General features: G+C 33.0%; 1 protein-coding gene and 1 non-coding gene across 3 annotated transcripts; both read left to right on the top strand.

Moving 5' to 3' along the window:
• Positions 1-5,407: 5,407 nt before the first annotated feature.
• LOC131175673 (small nucleolar RNA R71) lies at positions 5,408-5,514 on the top strand. The gene has a single exon (XR_009145865.1). It is a non-coding gene; the product is annotated as a small nucleolar RNA R71 (small nucleolar RNA).
• Positions 5,515-8,939: 3,425 nt separating this feature from the next.
• Positions 8,940-14,792, top strand: LOC110636049 (protein arginine N-methyltransferase PRMT10). Of its 2 annotated transcripts, none has more exons than XM_021785573.2 (8): positions 8,940-9,271; positions 9,814-10,006; positions 10,126-10,231; positions 10,462-10,651; positions 11,586-11,771; positions 11,866-11,949; positions 13,431-13,651; positions 14,351-14,792. In XM_021785573.2, exons 1-7 carry the CDS (start codon positions 9,074-9,076, stop codon positions 13,605-13,607), a joined length of 1,134 nt encoding a protein of 377 aa, XP_021641265.2. In that variant the 5' UTR covers positions 8,940-9,073; the 3' UTR covers positions 13,608-13,651; positions 14,351-14,792. The 2 variants fall into 2 exon arrangements, with proteins under 2 accessions (XP_021641265.2, XP_021641264.2); XM_021785572.2 differs by having other exon boundaries at positions 8,941-9,271; positions 14,422-14,792.
• The last annotated feature ends 8,370 nt before the right edge of the window (positions 14,793-23,162 follow it).

The raw sequence follows: 23,162 nt of genomic DNA, 5'->3' as shown, positions 1-23,162 counted from the left end.
GTGAATTTAAAGGGTAATTGTGACCCTTCGTTTCATGCATTTCGTGCCTCAAGAGTCGATTCTGCGACGTGATACATGAGTCGTGTATCACTACACAGGTCCCCACATATAGGCCCATGTAACTTTCTGTCCAAAAAATTTTGACTTTTGCTATGATACACGGCCATGTAAATTAGCTCTGGGACCCGTGTAACTCCCTGTCTCTCAAGTTATCTTGCTGAATATGTTACACGGCCTGTGCAAATTACATTAGGGACTCGTGTAACTTCCTGTAGCCTTATTCTCGGGCTCCAAAATGTTACACGACGCGTGTAAATCATTACACGGCCAGTGTAACTTTTTTTTTTTATTAAATCAAGTGCTCAGACCATTCCTATTTACATAAATGAGATGAATGCAAGAATTAATAACATGATTACTTCCCCGGTTTTGTTCAATTTCCTCTTGTGTGGTTTGACTTGATGATTCCTCTCTTCTCTTGCTTTCAGTTCCTTGCTTTTTCAGAATTGATATCTTGGGGGTCCTATAAAATAAAACACGAATGAATATAGAACAAAAATCAAAATAAGAAAGAGAAGGAAGGAAAATTCAAAAAAATTTGGGTTGCCTCCTAAATAGCGCTTGTTTATAGTCTTTAGCTGGACTTTGCTTTTATTGTTCATAATCTATTCGGAGGATTTTCGAAGGTGCAATTGACTCTCTTCTTTATGGGGTTCTCCCTCAAAGTAAGACTTCATTCTCTACCCATTTACTTTAAATGCACTTGAGTTTCGCTCCACACTTCCACTGCTCCATGCAAGAAGAATTAGGTTACCTTAAAAGGTCCGGACCATCTTAATTTCAGCTTCCCTGGAAAGAGTTTCAATTTGGAGTTGAACAGTAGGATAAGATCCCCTTCTTTGATTTCCTTCCTCGAGATGTGCCTGTCGTGCCATCTTTTGGTTTTATCCTTGAAGATCTTAGCGTTTTCATAGGCGTCCTGTCTGATCTCTTCTAGCTCATTGAGCCGTAAAAGTCTTTTTTTGCCAGCAGCTTTTAGGTCATAGTTTAGGGTTTGGATGGCCCAATAAGCTTTGTGTTTAAGTTCAATGGGTAGGTGGCAGGCTTTCCCATAGACTAAGCGGAAGGGTGTTATTCCAATTGGAGTTTTGTATACAGTGCGGTATGCCCACAATGCATCATCTAGTTTCATGGACCAGTCTTTCCTTGAGCGATTGACTATTTTCTCAAGGATATCTTTTAGCTCCCAATTTGAAATTTCTACTTGGCCGCTGGTTTGAGGATGGTAAGGAGTTTCCACTTTGTGAGTTACTCCATATTTTTTCAATAAATTTTCAAATTGTCGATTACAGAAGTGACTTCCTCCATCGCTGATTATCGCTCTTGGTGAGCTAAACCTTATGAAGATATTCTTTCTAAGGAATTTCATTACCACTCTTACTCATTTGTTGGTGTGGCTACTACTTCCACCCATTTTGACACATAATCAATGCCAACTAGGATATACTTGTTTCCAAAGAAAGTTAGGATGGGCCCATGAAGTCTATTCCCCACACATCAAATGGTTTGATCTCAAGTATACCATGCAGGGGCATCTCATTCCTTCTTGAAATGTTTCCCATTCTTTGGCATTGATCACAAGCTAGCACAAAGAACCTTACATCCTTAAACAGATGTGGCCAGTAAAACCCTGCTTGCAAAACCTTGGTTGTTGTTTTTGTGGTACCAAAGTGTCCTCCATATAATGATGAATGATAGTGTTGCAGAATGCTCTCTATTTCCTCTTCCGGTATACATCTTCTTATTAGCCTATCATTACATCTCTTGTACAGCAAAGGTTCCTCCCATGTGTAGAACTGCACATCATGCATAAATTTCTTCTTTTGCTGATAAATTATGTTTGGAGGTACTACCCTACATACAAGAAAATTAACAAAGTCAGTATACCATAGAGCTTGGGAGAATGCTAGTAATTGCTCATCAGGAAATGAATAATCAATTGGCAAATCCTCGATATCCTCTGTGTATTCTAGTTTTAGCCTGGAGAGATGGTTAGCTACTATATTTTTGGATCCCTTTTTGTCCTTGATATCAAAGTCAAATTCTTGCAGGAGTAAAATCCATCGAATCAGCCTTGGTTTTGCCTCCTTCTTGTTCAAAAGGTACTGGATGGCAGCATGATCTGTCAATACAATGACTGTGGACCCAATTAAATAGGATCTGAATTTGTCAATTGCAAACACTACTGCTAGGAATTCCTTTTCTGTGATAGCATAATTAATTTATGCGTTGTCAAGTGTCTTACTAGCGTAATAAATGGCGTGAAGCTTTTTATCTTTTCTTTGCCAGAGCACTGCTCGAACTGCATAGTCACTTACATCACACATCACCTCGAACAGTAGCTCCCAATCTGGTAGTTGCATTATTAATGCTGAAATAAGGGTTTCATTGATCCTGTTGAAGGAGACAAGGCAATTTTCATCAAAATCAAAGAGAACATCTTGACTTAACAAGTTGGTAAGTAGCTTAGCTATTTTAGAAAAATCTTTAATGAATCTTTTGTAGAAGCCTGCATGTCTCAAAAAGCTTCATACTCCTTTGACTGATATTGGTGGTGGCATCTTTTCAATGATTTTAATTTTTGCCTTATCAACTTCAATTCCTCTTTCTGATATCAAATGTCCCAGAACTATACCTTCTCTTACCCTGAAGTGGCATTTTTCCCAATTTAGGACCAGGTTTAATTCTTCATATCTTTGCAATACTTTGAATAAGTTAGCTAGGTAATCATCCAAAGTAGTTCCATAGATAGAAAAATCATCTATAAAAACTTCCATAATATTTTCAATATAATCAGAAAAAATAGTTATCATGCATCTTTAGAAAGTAGTGGGGGCATTACAAAGACCAAAGGGCATTCTTCTATATGCAAATGTTCTGAAAGGGCATGTGAATGTGGTGTTTTCTTAGTCTTCTGGGTGAATAGGAATTTGAAAAAATCCCAAATATCCATCTAGATAGCTGAAGTAGGAATGTTTTACTAATCTTTCTAACATTTGGTTTATGAAAGGAAGAGGAAAATGGTCCTTTCTAGTGGCACTATTCAATTTCCTACAATCTATGCCCATGTGCCAACCAGTAACTAGCCTAGTAGGGATTAGTTCATCATTTGCATTTTGAATGACAGTTGTCCCACCTTTCTTAAGCACTACATGCACTAGACTAAGCCATTTGCTATCAGAGATCGGGTATATAATACCTGCATCTAATAGTTTCAGAATTTCCTTTTTTACTACTTCTTTCATGTTTGGGTTAAGTCCTTTTTGATGTTCAATAGTGGGTTTACTGTTTTCTTCCATGGGTATCATATGAATGCAAATGGAGGGATTAATCCCTTTCAGGTCTTCTATTTTATACCTTATGCTCTTGCTATGGGTCCTAAGTACCCTTAGCAATTTTTCCTCTTCTATTTTAGATAGACTGGCATTGATAATAACAAGATATTTAGAATTTGAGTTCAGGAATGCGTACCTTAGTGTAGACGGAAGAGGTTTCAGTTCTACCTATTTGGTATATTCCTGAAGCTTCCCTTTGGGTTGTTCCTCCTTTAACTCTTCTATAGCGAAAACTTGAGCCAATAGTAGGGGTGGATTAGTTGTCAAGGATTACACACAAGCTACAATCTCCGTGTTCTCCTTCTCTGCTGTGTGGCTGTGCATGATGGATGCTCCTAGAGGATCTTCAGGGTGTGCTTTAATGAATTCCTCTTCAACTTGCTTATCAATTATATCAACCTTGAAGCATTCATCAGGTTCAAGTTTGTGTTTCATTGCGCTGAACAAGTTGAACTCCACTTCTTCATCTTCTACCTTGAGAGTTAACAGTCCGTTCTTAACATCTATGACAGCTCTAGCAATTGCTAAAAAAGGTCTTCCCAGGATTATGGGGATTTGGACGTCCTCCTCCATTTTCAGTACAACAAAATCAACTGGGATAAAGAATTTTTCCACCTTGATAGGTATGTTTTCTAGAATTCCCATAAGGTATTTCACAGATCAATCAGCCAGTTATAATGAAATTGTTGTAGGCTTAAGTTCCCCCACATCAAGCTTCTTACATATTGACAAAGGCATCAAACTCACACTTGCACCTAGATCACAAAGGGCTTTATCTATATTCAAGTTACCGATAAGACCAGGTATGAAGAAGCTTCTTGGATCCTTGAGTTTTGGTGGCAGCTTGTTTTACAATATGGCACTGCATTCCTCTGTAAGAGCAACAGTCTCATAGTCCTCCAGCCTTTTTTTCATTGATAAAATGTCTTTGAGGAACTTGGCATAAGATGGCATTTGAGAGAGTGCTTCTGCAAAAGGAATGTTTGTATAGAGTTTCTGTAAAACTTCTAGAAACTTTCTAAACTGCTTATCCAATTTGGCTTTCTGGAATCTCTGAGAAAAGGGTAGAGGAGGCTGATATGGTTCTGGTAGCTTCTTTTCCTTCTTTGCTTCCTCTTATTGCTTCTCTTTAGCTTTTTCCTTTTTCTTCTCTGTTTTGTTTTCAGATTTATTCTCAAATCTTTTCACTCCTCAATGTAACTACCTTACAGTGGTTTTTTGGGTTCATCTCTGGTTGATTAGGCAGCTTACCAGTAGTTTTGCTTGAAGATATTGCTTGCTAAGCAATTTGATTTTCAAGCATCTTATTGTGGGTGAAAAGTTGGTCCATTCTGGAAGCTAGCTGTTTGATCATTTCATTTTGTTATTACTGGGCTGCTAGGAAGCTTTCCATCATGGATTCCATAGTCAACCTTGGCTCAGGCTGTTAGCTTTGAGGGGGTGGCGATGGCTGTGTAGGGTTTTATCCCTTATTCTGAAATCCCAGGGGCGCTGGTGGTCTGTACCCTTACTATTTATTCATTGCCTGATTCTGTGAATTTAACAATGAGAAATTTAGGTGGTTCCTCCATCCAGGGTTGTATGTATTTGAATATGGATTGTAGGGCTGTCTCTGGTTGAAGTTCCCTCCATTATTCACATAGTTCATCTGTTCTATGGGGAGTTCACTGAAACTATTATACTCTGAACCCATGTACCCTCCTCCACAGCTGTCATCATGTTGACTGTTCATCCCTATAGCATTGGCTTGCATTTTATCAAGCCTCTTTATGAGCTAGTCAAATTGAGCATTTATCATGCTTAGGGCATCCACTTCTAGGATCCCTGCTGTTTTCCTTGTATTCCCCCTTTCATTTGACCACTCGTAATTGTGATATGTGACCCTCTCCAGAAGTTCAAGTGCTTGATTTACTGTTTTCTCCATTAGGTCACATTATGCTGCTAAATCTACTGTACTCTTTGTAGAGGGCAGTAGCCCATTAGAGAAGTTCTAAATCAGGAGCCAATCTTCTATGCCATGGTGCGGGCATTCTCTCTTTAGGTCTTTATATCTCTCCCATGCATCATAGAGTGATTCACCTTCCCTTTGCCTAAAGGCGTTGAATTCAACTCTCAACTTTGCAGTCTTTACAGGTGGGACGTACCTTGCTAGAAAAGCTTATGAGAGGTCTTCCCAAGTGGTGAATGTTCCAGCTGGTTGAGAAAGTAACCACTTCTTTGCTCTATCTCAAAGGGAAAATAGAAATGCTCTGAGTCTTATGGCTTGATCAGAGACTCCATTCATCTTAAACGTGTCATAAAGGGCAAGAAAGCACTGGAGGTGGTAGTGTGGATCTTCTGTTGATGAACCCCCAAACTGGGTCTGTTGGATCATCTGGAGCCATGCCGATTTTAATACAAAATTGTTGGCATCCATTGTGGGTCTTGTAACACTAGGTTGGAATCCTTGTATAGAGAGAGCTCTATAATCCTTCAAGAGTCTCGGCCTATTATTGTTATTGTTGGCCATATTTGGAATTTCTGGATTTCTTGATCTTGTCCTTCACGTTTCTTCTCCCTCCTGATAGTTCTTAGGGTTCTGTCTATCTTTGGATCCAAATTAAAGACTTTTTCCTCTGGTCATGTACCAAACCAATCACTTGAGAAAGAATAAGAGAATGAAACAATTTAAACAAAATTAAACAATAAATGAAAATGCGTAAATCAGTTAAATTACTTATCGCCTAATATTACTAAAATTAAAATTCCCCGACAACGGCGTCAAAAACTTATTTGTTGGTTTTACAACCCCGCAAGTGCACGGATCATGAACAAGTAACAAAGTAGTGAGTAGAGTATCGTCTCACGAGGAATTTAATTAGTAAATACCAAACTACACAGTGATTTTGGCTGTCTAGGCTGTTGAATAAAATGAGGGAATGAAACTTGTCTATTTTAAATGCTAGAGTAATAAACTTAAAATGGAATAGTCTATTTTGAAATAATTTTGGAATTAAGATTTCACACTTTAATCTTATTCTGGATGTAATCGTGTCTATTTACTGGATTGAGAATCGTTTGCCTTGATGGAATTAATCCTAAGATATCCTAAGTCCTTTCTCAAGGCACCTAGGGTGTATTTTAATTAATCTAAACCCTACTTTCATGACGATTAAATTAATTAAAACCCTTTAAGATCTTTGACTAATTTCGAAACTCCACAAAGGTCATCAGCCTATCTCTAGGTAAGATTTTCTAGGTTTAAAATCTTGATTTTCTAATATTAATCTTCACCTTTCAGTCATTCAATTAATATCTGTAATAAATACTAAGTGGGTACCAACACATAACATGCATTAAGATCACAAGAAATTAAATTAAGGAACAAATCTCAAATCCAATAAATAAAACTTAATGTTTATCCATAATAATGATTACAAGCATTACTCTCCTAATTCCAGAATATGAAAATTACTTACTCATGGTGAGTTCAACAAACATGATAAAAATAAAGTAAAAGACAATAAAAATCCTCTAAAAGAAATAGAACGAAAGAACCGAAGAGTAACTACAGCTTTGATCTTGTGGAATCTCAGCTGAAGGCTCCTCCTTGATACTGATATCCTCCTCTTCTAGACGGCTGTGAGAAAATGATTATACGGCTTTGGGATTTCCCTTATCTTCTCCTTTTTTCTGTTATTTATAGCCTCTATTTATATTAAATGGCCTAGGGTTAGGTTTTCAGAGTCCCTAAAGCATTAGAAGTCTATTCTCTAAGTCAAAAACTGCAGCTGGAGCGAAATCAGGAAGTTGGCTATCGATTGATACATGACCCGTATATCACTACACGGGCCAGGGCTGTGTAACTAACTGGAGTTCTAAAAGTTTGTATCTCACGATGTCACATAATGACTATGCATGAGATTGCTTGCCTATATGCTATGAAATAGTATACAATTGTGCTTAAAAATATCTATATAATATAAGTGTATCATCAATCTAACGGTCGGATTGCCGAAAAAGTGGCCTGAAAGTAGTGAAACCCATATGATTTTCTCTCATCTTTCCCTCATCGGATCTTCTCTCTCCGACCACCGTTAGGGGCGAGGCTAGTCGAATCTTGAAGCTTACTATGCCAGGAGTTGAATGAGCCCTGCCTTGCCGGAAACAACCACCGGACGACGTCAGAATGATGCTTGAAAGTGGCGGCCTAGCACATGCGTCCACCTCTCTCTCCCTTCTTTCTTGTGGCAGTGGGAGGTTTTGTCGGCGTTCATGAGGCTGGAGGATGGCCGGTCAGTGTTGGGGCTGCTGGAGGAAGTGGTTGGAACCTTGGCCAGCCATGGGTTGCGCGGGCGGCAGTCGAAAAATGAAGGAAAAGTAGGAGAGAAAGAAGGAGACTGGGAGAAAGAAAGGGTTTTGGGGGGGGGGGGGAGGGAGGGGGGTCCTGCTGCACTGCATTTTGAAGTCTTTTTTTTTTTTTTGCCTTTAATTATACTTTCAGTTCCTGAACTATTTAGATGTTTACAATTGGGTTCAAAACTCTTTTATTATGTTTAAATTTAATGATACTTTAGTAGTAAAATTAAATATACTCTAGAAGAAATTTTAATTATTTTATTTAATTTAATGAATTAACTTTAATTTATTTATTGATAGGACAATATTATAAACAATAATTTAAAATAATTATAATAATAATACATGTAAAAAATAATATTCATAAAGTAAAATATCATTATTATGAAAATATTAATTTAGTATCTTAAATGAAATAGTAATAAATTATAATAAAAATTTTTAAAATATTTTATATATATATATATTTAAGAAAATCGTATTGTTACGTAATATTCTCTATTATATATAAATTATAAATTATTTAATAATTATTTTATTAATATTATAATAAGTAGTCATGATTATAAGATAACTTTTATTATATTAACATATATTAATGTATATTATATATAGATAAATTTTAATTATTTCTATTATGAAATTTTTATAAAGTAATTTGAGAAATAAAAATAATAAAAATAAAATTTAAAATAGTTAATAAAAAATTTAAAATATTACGTTATTTTTATATATTAAAATTTTAAAAATATATAAATTAAAATTATTAATAGTTAAATGTATTACTAAGAATAATTTTTAATTTAAATTAAAAATAAATCTTAAAATTATCTATATTAAGAGATTTTTATTTAAATATCATTAATTCGAATAAAAAATATCACATACTTAAATAAAAAAAATTAAAACTTAATTAATCAAATTTGACAATATCATATTTGAATTATTTGTTTATGAATCTAAATTTTATTTTATAAAAGTCTCTTATGTAAAGTCAAATTCTCTAAATAGAAATTAATTTTCATCAAAATTTTTTTAGAATTGAAAAATTTAGAGGATTAATTCAAAATAAAATATTTAAACAGAATTATAAATTGACGCAAACAGGTGCTTTTCATTCATGCCTTCTGTAAATCTCTTAATGAATACCATGGAAAATAGAAACGACGGCGTTTTCTATGAGCCCCCACCTAAATTGCGAACCCGGAGTGGCTATTTCACCTGTTGCTGACATGGAAATCTTGCTTCCAAAACCGAAAGCACGAGGACATATGGCGGCGTTGCCCTAAACCCCTTCTCGCTTATCTGGAAAGACGCCGGCCGGAGAGGAGTCGATACCTATGGGCAGCCACCACAACGGCGACCGTGCTTCCAGTAGCAATGGAGGAGCCGCCCTCGTCGATAAGGACGTCGATTTCGCTCAATATTTCTGCACCTACGCTTTTCTCTATCACCAGAAAGAGATGCTTTCCGATCGAGTCCGCATGGACGCTTATTATAACGCCATTTTTCAAAACAAGCACCACTTTCATGGAAAGGTACCTACTCTTGTTTCTTTGTCTTCAAAGATATGGCTTCTGTAACTTAACACTGTTGGTGAATACCATGGAAAATGGAAATTGGTGACTTGAAGCTCATAAAGTTTGTTATTTAGAGGTAAATCTACTTCGCTTGGCTACGAATGAGGAAGAACAATTTGTTTGTTACCTTCTAAGTTCTATGTTGAGAGGATTACCTTCGTTTTTTGTTTATTTATTTTGCTAACGCTTTGTCTTTAGTTATGAGCTAAGGTCTATTGATGCTTTTTTATCATTAAAAATAATTGTTCAATTGGAACTAAAAATTCCTAATCCTTTTCTTTCCATGTCCTATAAATGGACGACGCATTAACAATTTTTAAATTTTGAGATTGGAATATGAGTTTTTGAGCGTTCAGGGCAGTAATTAAGTGCAAACTATGGATTACTTGTTTTGATGTTTAGAATTGATTATCACTCAACTCTTTTTTTCTTTTTTTTTTTTGGCATTTATTTATGCATAGTTGAAATTTAAGGCTAATATTGCCAAACCTGTGGGGTAGGTGGTGTTGGATGTAGGGACAGGGAGCGGTATTCTTGCGATATGGTCAGCGCAAGCAGGTGCAAGTAAAGTCTATGCAGTGGAAGCAACTAAGATGGCAGAGCATGCCCGGACTCTAGTCAAAGAAAATAATCTCCAAGATGTGGTTGAAGTGATTGAGGGTTCTATGGAGGATGTTACTTTGCCAGAGAAAGGTTTGATTGTTTTATTTCTTTATGCCTTTTAAATACAAACTGTTATTTTACCATTATCATGTTGAAAGAAGAGTTATTTATGGTTTTGAATAACATATTTTTCTTTTGATCAATGTTAGTTGATGTAATCATCTCAGAATGGATGGGTTACTTCCTTCTCCGTGAATCTATGTTTGATTCAGTGATATGTGCTCGTGACCGCTGGCTCAAACCAAGTGGAGTCATGTAAGTAATTCAATGTTATGCATTTCTCATTAGCTGGTTCCTTAAGCTAATATGGTTTTTCAAATTTTCTTTTCATTTTAAGCCTTCTGTTTCTGACTTTCTTGCTAATTTTTGTGCTGCTGTTATGCTGTTACAACTGCTTTCATGGTGGTTTTTCTTATTAGATTACACATGCACCCCACTTCAGTAACAAAATTTTGATTAACTGTATAATAATTGTGATATCACAGGTATCCAAGCCATGCCCGCATGTGGATGGCACCTATTAGGTCTGGATTGGTAGATCAAAAAAAGGGTGATTATGATGGAGCAATGGATGATTGGTATAATTTTGTGGAAGACACCAAAACTTACTATGGTGTTGATATGAATGCGTTAACTAAGCCTTTCAATGAAGAGCAAAGAAAATATTATCTGCAGGTTAGTTCTGGGTTTTAGTCATATTTCTTTTTTTGGCAAGTGGTTGTGGGTTCAGATAGTTAGCGTCACAACAAGTAGCCTCCATCCTGTAAATACCCAAATCCTACTTCAGTGTTTCAAACTTGTTACTCTAGAGTTGGAATATGAAGTTTAAATGTTGAGAATTGATCTCTTATTTATTTATTTATTAATGTTGGTGCTGATCAAAATTTTAAATATGGGGAAATGTATGATGTAGCTGTGTTACGCTAGATAGCTAAATCTATGATAAATCTTGCTAGTGGAGCTATATTCCAAATAGCATGTTTCTTGATCTATAAAAGCCATGCTTTTTGGGGTAGAGGGCTAGCTGCCCTGTGGTAGGCTGAGGGAAAACTTTCCAGCCTCACATACTGACTTACACATGCAAACCAAAAAAAGAACAAGGAAATAAGGCAACCCTCTAGTCCCCATTCCCTAAGTGTTAATCTGCCAGTTTGATGGGTGTTTCTGCCTTTCCTGTGATGGTTGGCTACATGGCCTAGCTATAACATTTGGCATTTTACTTCTAGCTTCTAGAGCATAGGCCTCTTGCAGTTAATGCTGTGGTTAAATTTGGATCTAAGCACTTGTCTCTTTTATAGTTTCGGATTATAGGGGAGCTTAGGTGAACCGTAGGTGCAATAGTGAATTATCAGTTCGGTCATTTTGTGCTTCATCGAATTATTTTTGAATCTATATCATCTTAAGCTTTTATCAGCCATGCAATGCTTCTTTATTGTGTCTGATATTGTGATGATATCAATTCTTCTTATTGAGGTATTGTGTGAATGAATCTAAAAGAATAAAGAAGGTTGTTGCTACTCTACTTGTTTCCATGTGAGTGTATGTGAAATGATACTTGTGCTTTCGGTTTGGAATGCATTTTAGATGACTTGATATGAATTTCCTATAGACAGCAATGTGGCAAAACCTTCATCCACATCAAGTTATAGGGATAGCTGCCATCATCAAGGAAATTGATTGTTTAACGGCTACTGTTAATGATGTCCTTGAGGTCAGATCAAACTTTTCATCATCAATCACTATGGAAAACACTAGACTCTGCGGATTTGGTGGATGGTTTGATGTTCATTTTCGAGTAAGTTGAGCATCAATATCCCTTATTTCTGTGGCCTGTTAAGGTCTCGAATACCTGTATAATTATAACTCCTTTTATGTTCTTGGAACATCAGGGAAGAAAGGATGATCTGGCCCAGCAAGAGGTTGAATTGACAACTGCACCTAGCGTAGATGATGGCACACATTGGGGCCAGCAGGTATTAAACTATTAATAAAAAAATAATGATAAAAAACCGGATATTCTGCCATCAAGTAGAATCATTTAGATGCCTAAATTGTTGAAAAATATTTTTAATTCTTATATCAAGGACCAATCAATGTGTTATAGACTGCTAATTAGAAGAATTATGCAGCATGAGTTGAGCAGCACATTGCATGGTGCCACACTTGCAGTGTTTGTTTCTATATGATGAGTTTACTTCCTCGATCAATTAGTGTCATGACCTTTTTCTATTTCTTAGAAACTAATGGTGAATCATATATTTATGTATCTTGGTTGTCAAATCCAGACCAGCCTGACCCAAAAAGCTAGGAACCGGTCCTTTGGTCTTCTGGTTTACCCCTAAAACCCTTTTTTAATAAGCCCGCTGACTCGGACGGGTAATCTGTCACTTGGCAGAATCGGTCACAAGTGGGGTAGTTTTTAATTTTTTTTCCCCAGCTATTTGAATCAAATGACACCATTATTTAGTCTTCAACCCCTAGTTTCTCAATTCAAAACGCGCTGGTATCCACATCTTTCAGCCTCTCAATTTCAGTCTCACCTCTCTCTCATCGCTCTTGGCCTTTTCTCTCTACCACCCTCTCAGCTCTTTACCACTGTTGGCTCTCTGCTCACCATCAGCTCTCAGAACGAATACTTTCTGAACTTTACCAGGGTTTAAGAACGAATCTCAATCTTGGTTTTCTCCTTGGCTGCCCAATACGAATCCATATTTATTAGTTAAGAGCTCAAAGTTTTCCAGTTTATACTGTATATTGTTGTCAATTTTCGTTATATTTTTTCTATCTGCTGAGAAACTGAGGGAAAAGAGGAACAAATAAAATGAACTTTACCAAGATGAAAAGCATTTGGAGTGGAAGCAAAGTCCGGAAAACAAGTAACATAAGATATTTGAAAGTTTGATTTAAATTCTTAAAGTCAGTTAAACAAAGCTAGAAATGATAATGAATGAAGAATATTAAAATTGATGATATCCTGTTCATCACATAACTGAAACAATTATTAAAGGAATTCCAACTGGTTTTGGTAATCTTAATTTACAAAATTCGGCAAGCTCAAGTTTTTTTTTTTCCCATAATTACTTTTGGTTGCTGGCACTTAGAAAACAATGTACACAGATATTCTGTGCATGCTTTCAGAGGTCAAATTTCTTTGGACATTTATATTGAATATGGTAATACATTAGACTAGTGATTGAATAGTATACCTGTTGGATAGTGTATCAGTTGAATCTTGGTTTAACCTTAAACTCTTGACCATCTACCTTTATCGATTCAATGACTAGGCCAGTTTTGAAAACCTTGATATATATATATATATATATATATATATATATATATATATGTAATTGAAAAGAGAGAGAGAGAGATTAGGGTGTTCCTTCTGTATATTCATGGTTGATTGCATTTCCAGTTGTGTTGCCTTTCTTCTCTAATGCTTGTGTTTGTTTGACAGGTTTTCCTTTTGCACCCTCCTGATCGCATCAGTGAAGGGGATTGTTTGAATGTGTCTTTTATGATGAACCGTTCAAAGGAAAATCACAGATTGATGGAGGTTGAGATTGGCTATGAGATAAGACAGTCTTCTGGCCGATCACTTCCAACACTCAAAAATAAGTTCTATATTGAGTGAGGAAGGAAATGACTGACATTCTGGAAGTTTTTTCATGAACTAAGGTACAGCTTGTAGCTTCTTTTTCTTATAACAATTGGCAACAAGATATGGTTATCATGCTGTGGTCCCAAGATGCCATTTATTTCTTAGATTCGGTTTTTTGGGCTTTGTTGTTGCCGTTTCATCTTTGTTTGATATCTACATCAGATGTTATATAAGGCCTTTAACAAACACAAGAACTTCAGTACATACTGGCAATTGGAAATAGCAGAATGCACTGTATTAACGAAATGTAACCAGAATCTGTCATGAGTTGTTTTTATGCTTACATTTTTAGTTAGAAGTTGTTTAGAATGCCAAATATATAATTTTGGTAATATCCCAAAATAACATTGGAAAGAGATTCAGGTAGCTGTTTCGAAAAATTCATCCATTCAAAGTTACAAGTTTAAATTAATTGGTTCAAAATTATTTAATAATCAAGATATTAAAAACTGATTGATTGTTCCCATTAGTTATTGATCAACACAGAGCAACTGTTTCTGCTCCAATTTTATGATCGACTTTATCAACACAGAATAAACAGATGAAGCAAAGAAATCAAATTGAATTGTTAGATGCTTCTTGATGTATATGACTAATGTGAGTGCGTGCTTATCATTTAAGATAAATGTTTCCTAGCATTTCTGTATTCCAAGAATTGTTCAAGTTAGCCTTTTTTTTAATATTCTGTTCTTTTTTATTTTTTCCTTATGTGGAAGGAGAGGAAGAGGTTTTTGGGGAGCTGCAAGTTTTCCTGTCTAACTAAAATCTTTTTCCACTGCCAATGTAGGGCTGGGGGCATCTGCAGCCCTTATGTGTTTCAGTGTTAACTGCACTCTCAGACAGTGGTTAAAGGACACACAGATATCAGAGCAACTGAGCATTTTTGGTGCTATCTTTGGTTTGACTTTTGCTGCGGTGTTTCTACATTTATTTGAAATGATAACTTTCATGTGTGACTTTAGATTGTGTTTTTACAGTTAGTTTATTTATTAGTGTTTCTTTTCCCCTCTAACCAGCCAGTGTGTTGCCCCTTTAATTTTGCCAAACCGTTGGAGAGAGAGAGGGGGGGTTGGGTGGAGGGAAGAAAGAAAAACATTTTTACAATTGACCTGCAACAGTTGAGTCTTATAAAACAGAAAAATGATATATGATTTTTTATTTCTGTTGTGATTACAAAGCTGAATTTATATTATATTCTTCTCATGTATTTTGTATCAAACATGTAGAACTGTGTTTCTTCCCATGGTTGTTGAGGTTTGAGGATTGGTTTTGTACCAATGCTTCTGAAGTAAAAGGATGCCTTTACCACTGTAAGGACAGGCCTAGTGCTTTTGCCCGCTGAAATATTACAGGTTTGCAGCGCAGAATATATCTTGTGATATACATTATACCTAGATTAAACTCGACTCAACTCAACTAAGCCTTTATCCCAAAAACTTGGGGTCGGCTATATGGATTCACTTTCTCCAATCTAAATGATTTTGGGTTAAATCTTCAAAAATGTGTAATGCTTCTAGGTCATATTGTATTACTCTCTTCTAAGTTAATTTAGGTCTACCTCTTTTTTTTCTTTTTATCCTCTAACCTAATGTGCTCTACTTGTTTAACTGGAGCCTACGTATGTCTATGTTTCACATGATCAAATCACTTCAATCTCTCTTCCCTCAACTTATCTTCAATTGGCACCACTTCTATCTTTTCTCTAATACTCTTATTACGGACTTTATCTGGTTTAGTATGATCACTCATCCACCTTAACATTCTCATCTCTGCAACTCTTATCTTAGACGCAGATGACTCTTTTAGTGCCCAACATTCACTACCATATAACATAGCCGGTCGTATGGCTGTACGGTAAAATTTTCCTTTCAACTTATTGGGAATCTTACGATCACATTAAACTCCCGTGGCACGTCTCCACTTCAACCATCCGGCTTTAATCCTATGACTAACATCCTGCTCACATCCCCCATCTACTTGAAGGACTGATCCTAGATATTTAAAGTGATTACTTTGAGACAGTACCACTCTATTTAAACTAACTTCTTCCCTATCACCAGTTTGGCCTTCACTGAACTTGCAATGCATGTATTCTGTCTTCGTTCTACTTAACTTAAAACCCTTTGACTCTAGAGTACTTCTCCAAAGTTCTAGCTTTCTATTGACTCATTCTCGTGTCTCATCTATTTGAATAATATCATCCGCAAACATCATGCACCAAGGAATACTCTCTTATATATGTTTCGTCAATTCATCTAAAACTAATGTAAAAAGGTAAGGGCTTATGGCTGATCTTTGGTGTAATCCAATTGAGATCGGAAAATCTCTTGTGTCCTCTCCTACTGTGAGCACAATAGTAATTGCTCCTTTATACATATCTTTCAATACTTGTATGTACCTAATAGATATTCTCTTTTGTTCTAACACATTCCATAAGACATCTCTTGGAATATTATGATAAGCTTTCTCCAAATCAATAAAAACTATGTGTAGATCTTTCTTCACGTATCTATATTTCTTAATCAAGCTTCTAATGAGAAAGATCGCTTCTAATGAGAAAGATCGCTTCCATAGTTGAATGACCGGATATGAAACCAAATTGATTGGGAGAGATAGAAGTATCATGACGTAGTCGATGCTCAACAACTCTCTCACACAACTTCATAGTATGACTCGTGAGTTTAATTCCCCTATAATTTGAGCAACTCTGTATGTCTCTCTTATTTTTAAAAATAGGTACTAAAATAGTCATGCTTCTTTCATCAGACATTTTCTTTGAGTTTAGAATCTACATTAAATAATTTAGTCAACCATGTTACTCCCATATCTCCCAAACACTTCCATGCTTCAATTGGTATTTCATCGGATCCACAGGCTTTACCTACTTTCATTCTCTTAAATGTTTCTTTTACTTCTAAAGATTTAATCCTTCTAGTATAATTTAAATTCTTTTCTATTATTCTATAGTTTATATTCATGCTATTACCATTTTGACTATTATTAAAGAGATCATTAAAATAATTTCTCCATTTTTCTTTAATGTCCTCTTCTTTCACCAACACTTTTCCTTCTTTATCCTTAATGCACCTAACTTGATTAAGATCTTGACATTTCCTTTCTCTCCTCCTTGCTAATCTATAAATATCTTTCTCCCCTTCTTTAGTTCCAAGTTTCTCATATAACTTTTCAAAGGCCTGTGCTCTTGCTTGACTAACTGTCTTTTTTGTCTCTTTCTTTGCTATCTTGTACTGTTCATATGCCTTATTATTATCACATTTAGGTAATTTCTTATAGCATTCCCTTTTTCTCTTCACTGCTTTTTATACTTCCTCATTCCACCACCATTTCTCTTTTGAGGGTGATCCATGTTCTTTAGACTCTCCAAGTACTTTTCTAGCTATTTCTCTAATCTTTGATGCTATCTGTATCCACGTATCATTGGCCTCCATACCCAGCTTCCATACTTTGGACTCGAGAATCTCATTTTTGAACTTCACTTGCTTTACTCCTTTGAACTCCCACCATTTTGTTCGAGTTACATTATTTCTTCTGACCTTACTTGAATTGTTCCTAAACTTGACATTCAAGACCACCAATCGATGTTGACTTGTTAAAGCCTCTCCTGAGATGACCTTGTAATCCTTGCATAGAGCTCTATTTATCTTCCTGGTTAAGAGGAAGTCGATTTGGCTTTTATGTTGCCCACTTTTGAAAGTCACTAAATATGACTCGCTTTTTATAAAGTAGGTATTTGCTAGTATTAGGTCGTATGCCATAGCAAAATCTAGGATGCTTTTTCTCTCCTGATTTCGACTGCTAAAATCAAAACCTTCATGAACATTTTCATAACCTTATCTATCACTTCCTACATGTACATTCAAATCTCCACCAATGAAAATATTCTCTTCATTCAATATGTTTTGTATTAAATAATTCATATTTTCTCAAAATTTTTGTTTACTCTCATTGTCTAGTCTTATTTGTGGGGCATAAGCACTATTTTGATTCTAAATCATGGCTGCATTTTACCCAGGATGGAGATGCTCGAGTAATGGCACTTCTGTTTGATTTGAAATTGACTTAAAAAACTTGAACATTAGTTAGAATGATTCTTTGCAGCTTCATTTACAAAATCTTAATATTGTGCTGAGTTGGTTATATTAATCTGCTCCACTGAAATGGATACCCTGTCAGCATCTTCTTGTTGCATAATCATTATAACTACAGTCAAACATAGCTGGATTTGATGTTGGTTGCATTATTGTGGAAGTATGAAGCATGTCCAGCTATTTTTTTTTTTTTCATTTCTAGTTAATAATCTTCAGAATCTGGTTAGATAGAGATGGAAGGATGACAAATTTCATAGAATTATAATTTAGCTATAATATTTTTGATTGTATGTCACAGATAACTTATGCGAAATCCATGCGTCGGGGAACAAAAGGGTTCCTTGTATTATTGTACTTCTAACAAAAATAATTAACAAGGTTCCTTTATATTAAAACTTAATTCACATGCTAATGTGTGTCCTTAATTACAATGAAAGCAGGATTTAGGCCTATAGTCTGACGTTTATAACCGTCGAAACTCTTGAAATGTTTTTCTACCTATTCTAAATGCTTGTTCCACCGTAACTATAGACACGGCTGCCATTAGCAATTCTTTGGCATTCTTTCATTAAACTGAATTTTTTTTTCTATTGAAGGATGAAAAAAACTAGCATTAAAGTTGTCATCACCAAAAAAAAAAAAAAAAAAGTTTGAGTGAAATTTATTTGGAGAAGAAAATTAATATCTATTGACTTCTTATGCCAATGTTTAAATATTTGTTGGCTTCATTGGCCTTGCACATATTAATAATCCATCAATGTAGAAGTAGAATAAGGACCAAAAGTTGTTGGCATTTACGCCTTGCACATAGCCCGCCCTTAATTTTTATAAGAGTAAAGTTGACATTTATAAATTTATTTTTTAAATAAATTAAAATGATTTTAAAAATTTAGGACAAATCTTTTTTTTCTTCTTCTGTTTGCATAGGTTATTGTTAAGGGGTCAGCCATTGCCTGAGCTTTTTTTTTTTTTTTTTTTACCAAAAAAAATAAAAAGTTTATTCCAAAATAATCCAAAAATCATGCTAGCATTTTATGTTCCTCATTTAATATGGTCATTTTCTTTTTTTTAAAGGAAATTATATAATATCATTTAATTTCTTCTTGTATTTATGAACACAACGTAACTGTACAAGAACTTAAACCGAAACCCCCTTTGTAACTTAATGCCACATTTAATGAAAGATATAATAATATTAGCTTGCAAATCATTTCATTCTCTTAATTTAATTTTATTTATTACAATGAAATGATATCATAACCATACATTTTTTTTTAATATGATCAAAGACAAATATTAATATTAGAATTGAGAAAATTATAAATGAAAATTTTTTTACTCGTATATTACAATGAAAAATTATAAATGATTTTTTTAATATGAAAAATTTAAAATAAATTATAATAATATCTTTAGATTTTACTCTATTAATTATTTAGTCTATTGGTCTATTTTTAAAATCTTTTTTAATTAATCAATTAACCTAATGAAAGAGAAAATTTTTTATTATTATATTATCGTACCTTTTCTCCTCTATATCTCTTTTTATCTCTCTTTATCAATCTTAAAAGGTTAAAAATATATTAATATAATTATAAAAATATAAAGATCAACTTGTAATTAAAATCAAATTCTATTAACATTATTATAGTTAACCCAAAAATTGAACTTCAATTGACGCATAAGCTTGGCTGAAATGCCCATTAAAACTAACAAAAAGGTGATGAGAAAAAGAAAAAAAGAAGGGGGCAGACAGTTATAAGAAGCAAGAGCCTATAGATGGTTGTGGCTTATAACGAGGATTTTGGACCATTTTGTGCAAATATGAGTGTTGCTTCCAAGCAAAACATAACTATCATTCCCACACCAGAAGAAATGATACTCCCTTTGTTTCATTTTATTTATCGTAGTTTATAAGTTATTTTATTTAAAATTATATATCATTAGAAGAAAATTAAGAAATATTAATTAATTTTTTTTAATTTTATCATTATCTTTAGTAAATATGATAATTATTTTTATAATTTTTTAAAACTCATCTTATCACATCACTTCCTCTTTCTTTTATTTAAGCGAGATAACGATAATTTAGTTAAAGTAAAGAATATTTTATTACTTCCTATCCCACAAATTTTTTTTTTTTACCTATTGCAAATTATAAATATTTTTTAAATAATAATTTATTTATTAATTTATTAATATATTTCTATTTAATAATTGAGAAAGTAAAATATATTTTTAATAAAATGAGTTTACTCATAAATGAAACAATATGAGTAAAGAGAATATTAGAAAAAGGCTAAAATAAAATTTATTATTTTAATTATATTAATTATATTTTTTATTTATGTAAAAATAAAAGTAAGTCTATTTTTATGAAATAAAAAAATTATAATTTAAATAAATTAATTATTTTTTTAATTACTTATAAAAACTTTAAACTACAAATTAAAAAAAAAAAAAAAAAAAAGGGAAAAGAGGGTAAGGATTCCTTAATTTTACAATCCCAATAAAACCTCTTTTCTTTTCCTCTTGCCAAGGAAATGTGTCAATTAAGATATTCCAAACCCATTTTCAATTAATGCTTTAAGATTTCGCAAAAATAAAAACATATTAATGCTTCAAAGCATTTTTTTTATATTTATTTATTTATTTATTTATTTATAACAACCCAACTTTGCCTTCAAGTTACCCATAAAACCATCACTTATTATTATTTTTTTTTCTTTTTTAAATTAGGAGAGGTGAAACATCAATTATCTTATAATTCATATTCAACTAATAATTTTATATTCATGAGTTTTAATTTAATTATTAATATTAAAATCATCTATATGCTTTTGAATTTTAATTGAAATTAATTAAATTTTTTAAAAATAACTTATTAATTTAATAAACGTAATTTATTAATAATTTAGTGATTAAATATTTATAACCAAACAAATAGGAGTAGATAAGACGGCAAGTTTTAGGAGTTGAATGATAATGGACGTAAGTACAAAGAAGAAGAAGATAAGTACAAGGATCAAACAAGTTACTTCATCCCTTTAAATTGGCAATTGAACAATTATGGGAACCACTTTTCTACTTACTACTATTATTATTATTTTAAACTTGTAAAATGATCAAACAAGTTATTACTTGATCCCTTTAAACTGGGATTCAACAATTTTAAGAACAAATTTTCTTTATTTAATTATTGTTTTTTTTTAGAAATTCTTAAAATGATAAGCAAGACTTGAATTAAAAAAATGATAAGATTGTTATAAAATTGTGAGACTCACTCATACATACATATTACTATATAATTTTTCATTATCATTCCATATAAGATATCCTATATGAAATAAGTGCTTTACCATATAATTTTTCCCTTTAATTATCCAAATTACATGTCCAAATTGATTATCCGAATAATCAAATGATGTAGCAATTGCCACCTTGAAATTCGAATAGACAGAATATTTGAGTATGAGTATTAAAAATTGAACTTAGAAATACTTGCTTAACCAAATGAGCGTCTAAATATGATATAATGCCTAATTGGATAAGCGTCTTATTTTATCTCGATTTTCTTTTTAGTAAGAATTCTATGCTCTTAATTTAAACAAAAGACTAACCATAACTATAAAAGAGATGAACATGTATGTTTCTCTATCTTGTTCCATTCATTCATTCTCAAATCTTTTGGCAACCCAGAGATTGCTATCTTTGTATTTTCTTTTCTTTGTGTTGACAGGTGAATACCGCAAGAAAATTCCATGAATAGCATTACTAATTTAGTGAAATTTCAATATTAATTTTTAATAAAAAAATGGTAAAACTTTGTTGCTGAAATATCTGTGGACAATTTTCTTGAAAATTAAAATGTAAAAAAATTTGCTTGTTGACAGGTTCTGTAATATGCAGTAACAGTCAAACAAAGCAATTGGATTGTCGGCTGCTATTGAAAATTCGATGAGGAATCATTGTTTGACCCATTGGTCTTCTATGACTTTTGATGGAATTATGATGGATTCATGCAACTTCATTATATACTAATATTGTGTTTAGATTGAATACAGTATGATTTATTAACGTATCATATCGTACTATACTATATTATATTATATGATTTTTATTGTCAATATATTTAGAAAGATGATATGATAAAAAATAATTTAATAACCTTTTCGTGTTTAGTTAGATGGTATAGTATGTATGATAAATATAAAAATTACTAAAATACTCTTATTGTTATTTTAAATATATAAAAAGTTGTTTTAAACTTTGCTTGTACTATTTGAAAAATAATGAATTTTTCTCAAAACCAAAGAGTTTAACATTGATTATCCAATTGACAAAATAGACGAAATAACCTAAACATATAAAATGAAATCACTCACCAATAAACTAGAAAATAGATTTTAGAGCCAAGTAATAAAAGAATTAGAAAACTAAACTCAACAATTAAATGGAAACAAAAAAGGATAATTATTAATAAAAACTCACACTTGTGATGAATTTGGACTATACCCACACCCAAAATTGGTGGCTAGAGCAAGAGCAGATTGGGGTATTGAAGTATAATTACAGACTCACCAAAACTTGAGAAAGGACTGTGAAGGACTTGTAACGTGGGAGATGAAGAAGGATTAGTGTATGTGAGAGACTAAAAATTTTTTGTTGAAAGGAGAGACTGAAGATGAGGGATAATAAACGTTTATAAATAAAAAGAATATAATATAATTGAAATTTTATAAATTGTATAAATATAAAATTAAAATGCAAAAATTTTAAACTATCTAAAACCACCGATTTAGTGGTTTGAAAATACGCAGTAAAATCATGGTTAAAGAATTATCACTTTACAATCTAAAATTGCCATTCTTCATGAACAATATTTATAAATATGTAGTATTACCATATCATATATTATAAAGTTATAGGAAACCATCATCCAAATAAAGGGTAACAGGCTCTATTAATAAAAGATCATTACTCATAATTAAAAATTTAAAGTCTCCAATCGAAAGAAGTAATAATATATGTTGTGTTTTGAATCGTAAAGAAATCATTAAACACGAGCAAAAACAAACAAAATCCTAAAAAAAAGGAAGAAAATAAAATTTTTATAATGGGAGAGAAGAACCCAATATTGATTCTATTTCTAAAGAATATATATTTGAAAAGATAAATCCAAATCATTTCAAACGAATATTTAGAGTTTTCTCTATAAAATAAAACAAAATTATCATTTCATTAAAAATAAACCTTTTATTCTAAGTTATTATTTTAATAAATATTAAAACTTTCTATTTTTGAATTAAAATCATAAGATATTTATAAAATTATCGCTTTACTAAATTCATCGTCCCATCAAGAAATTGATAATAATAATAATAATAATAAGTAAATGGTAGTCTGTCGTACAAAACAC

The sequence above is a fragment of the Hevea brasiliensis genome, chromosome 17, assembly GCF_030052815.1.
Source record: "Hevea brasiliensis isolate MT/VB/25A 57/8 chromosome 17, ASM3005281v1, whole genome shotgun sequence".
NCBI lineage: Eukaryota > Viridiplantae > Streptophyta > Magnoliopsida > Malpighiales > Euphorbiaceae > Hevea > Hevea brasiliensis.
Note: the sequence above shows the minus strand (reverse complement) of the source record. Positions and strands in the feature narration are given on the sequence as shown.

Coding starts and splice junctions, on each gene's coding strand:
- LOC110636049 (XM_021785573.2), top strand. CDS start 9,074: ATGGGCAGCCACCACAACGGCGACCGTGCTTCCAGTAGCAATGGAGGA. Junction 10,652..11,585: donor AAAGAAAATATTATCTGCAG/GTTAGTTCTGGG, acceptor AATTTCCTATAG/ACAGCAATGTGGCAAAACCT. Junction 11,772..11,865: donor GGTTTGATGTTCATTTTCGA/GTAAGTTGAGCA, acceptor TTGGAACATCAG/GGAAGAAAGGATGATCTGGC.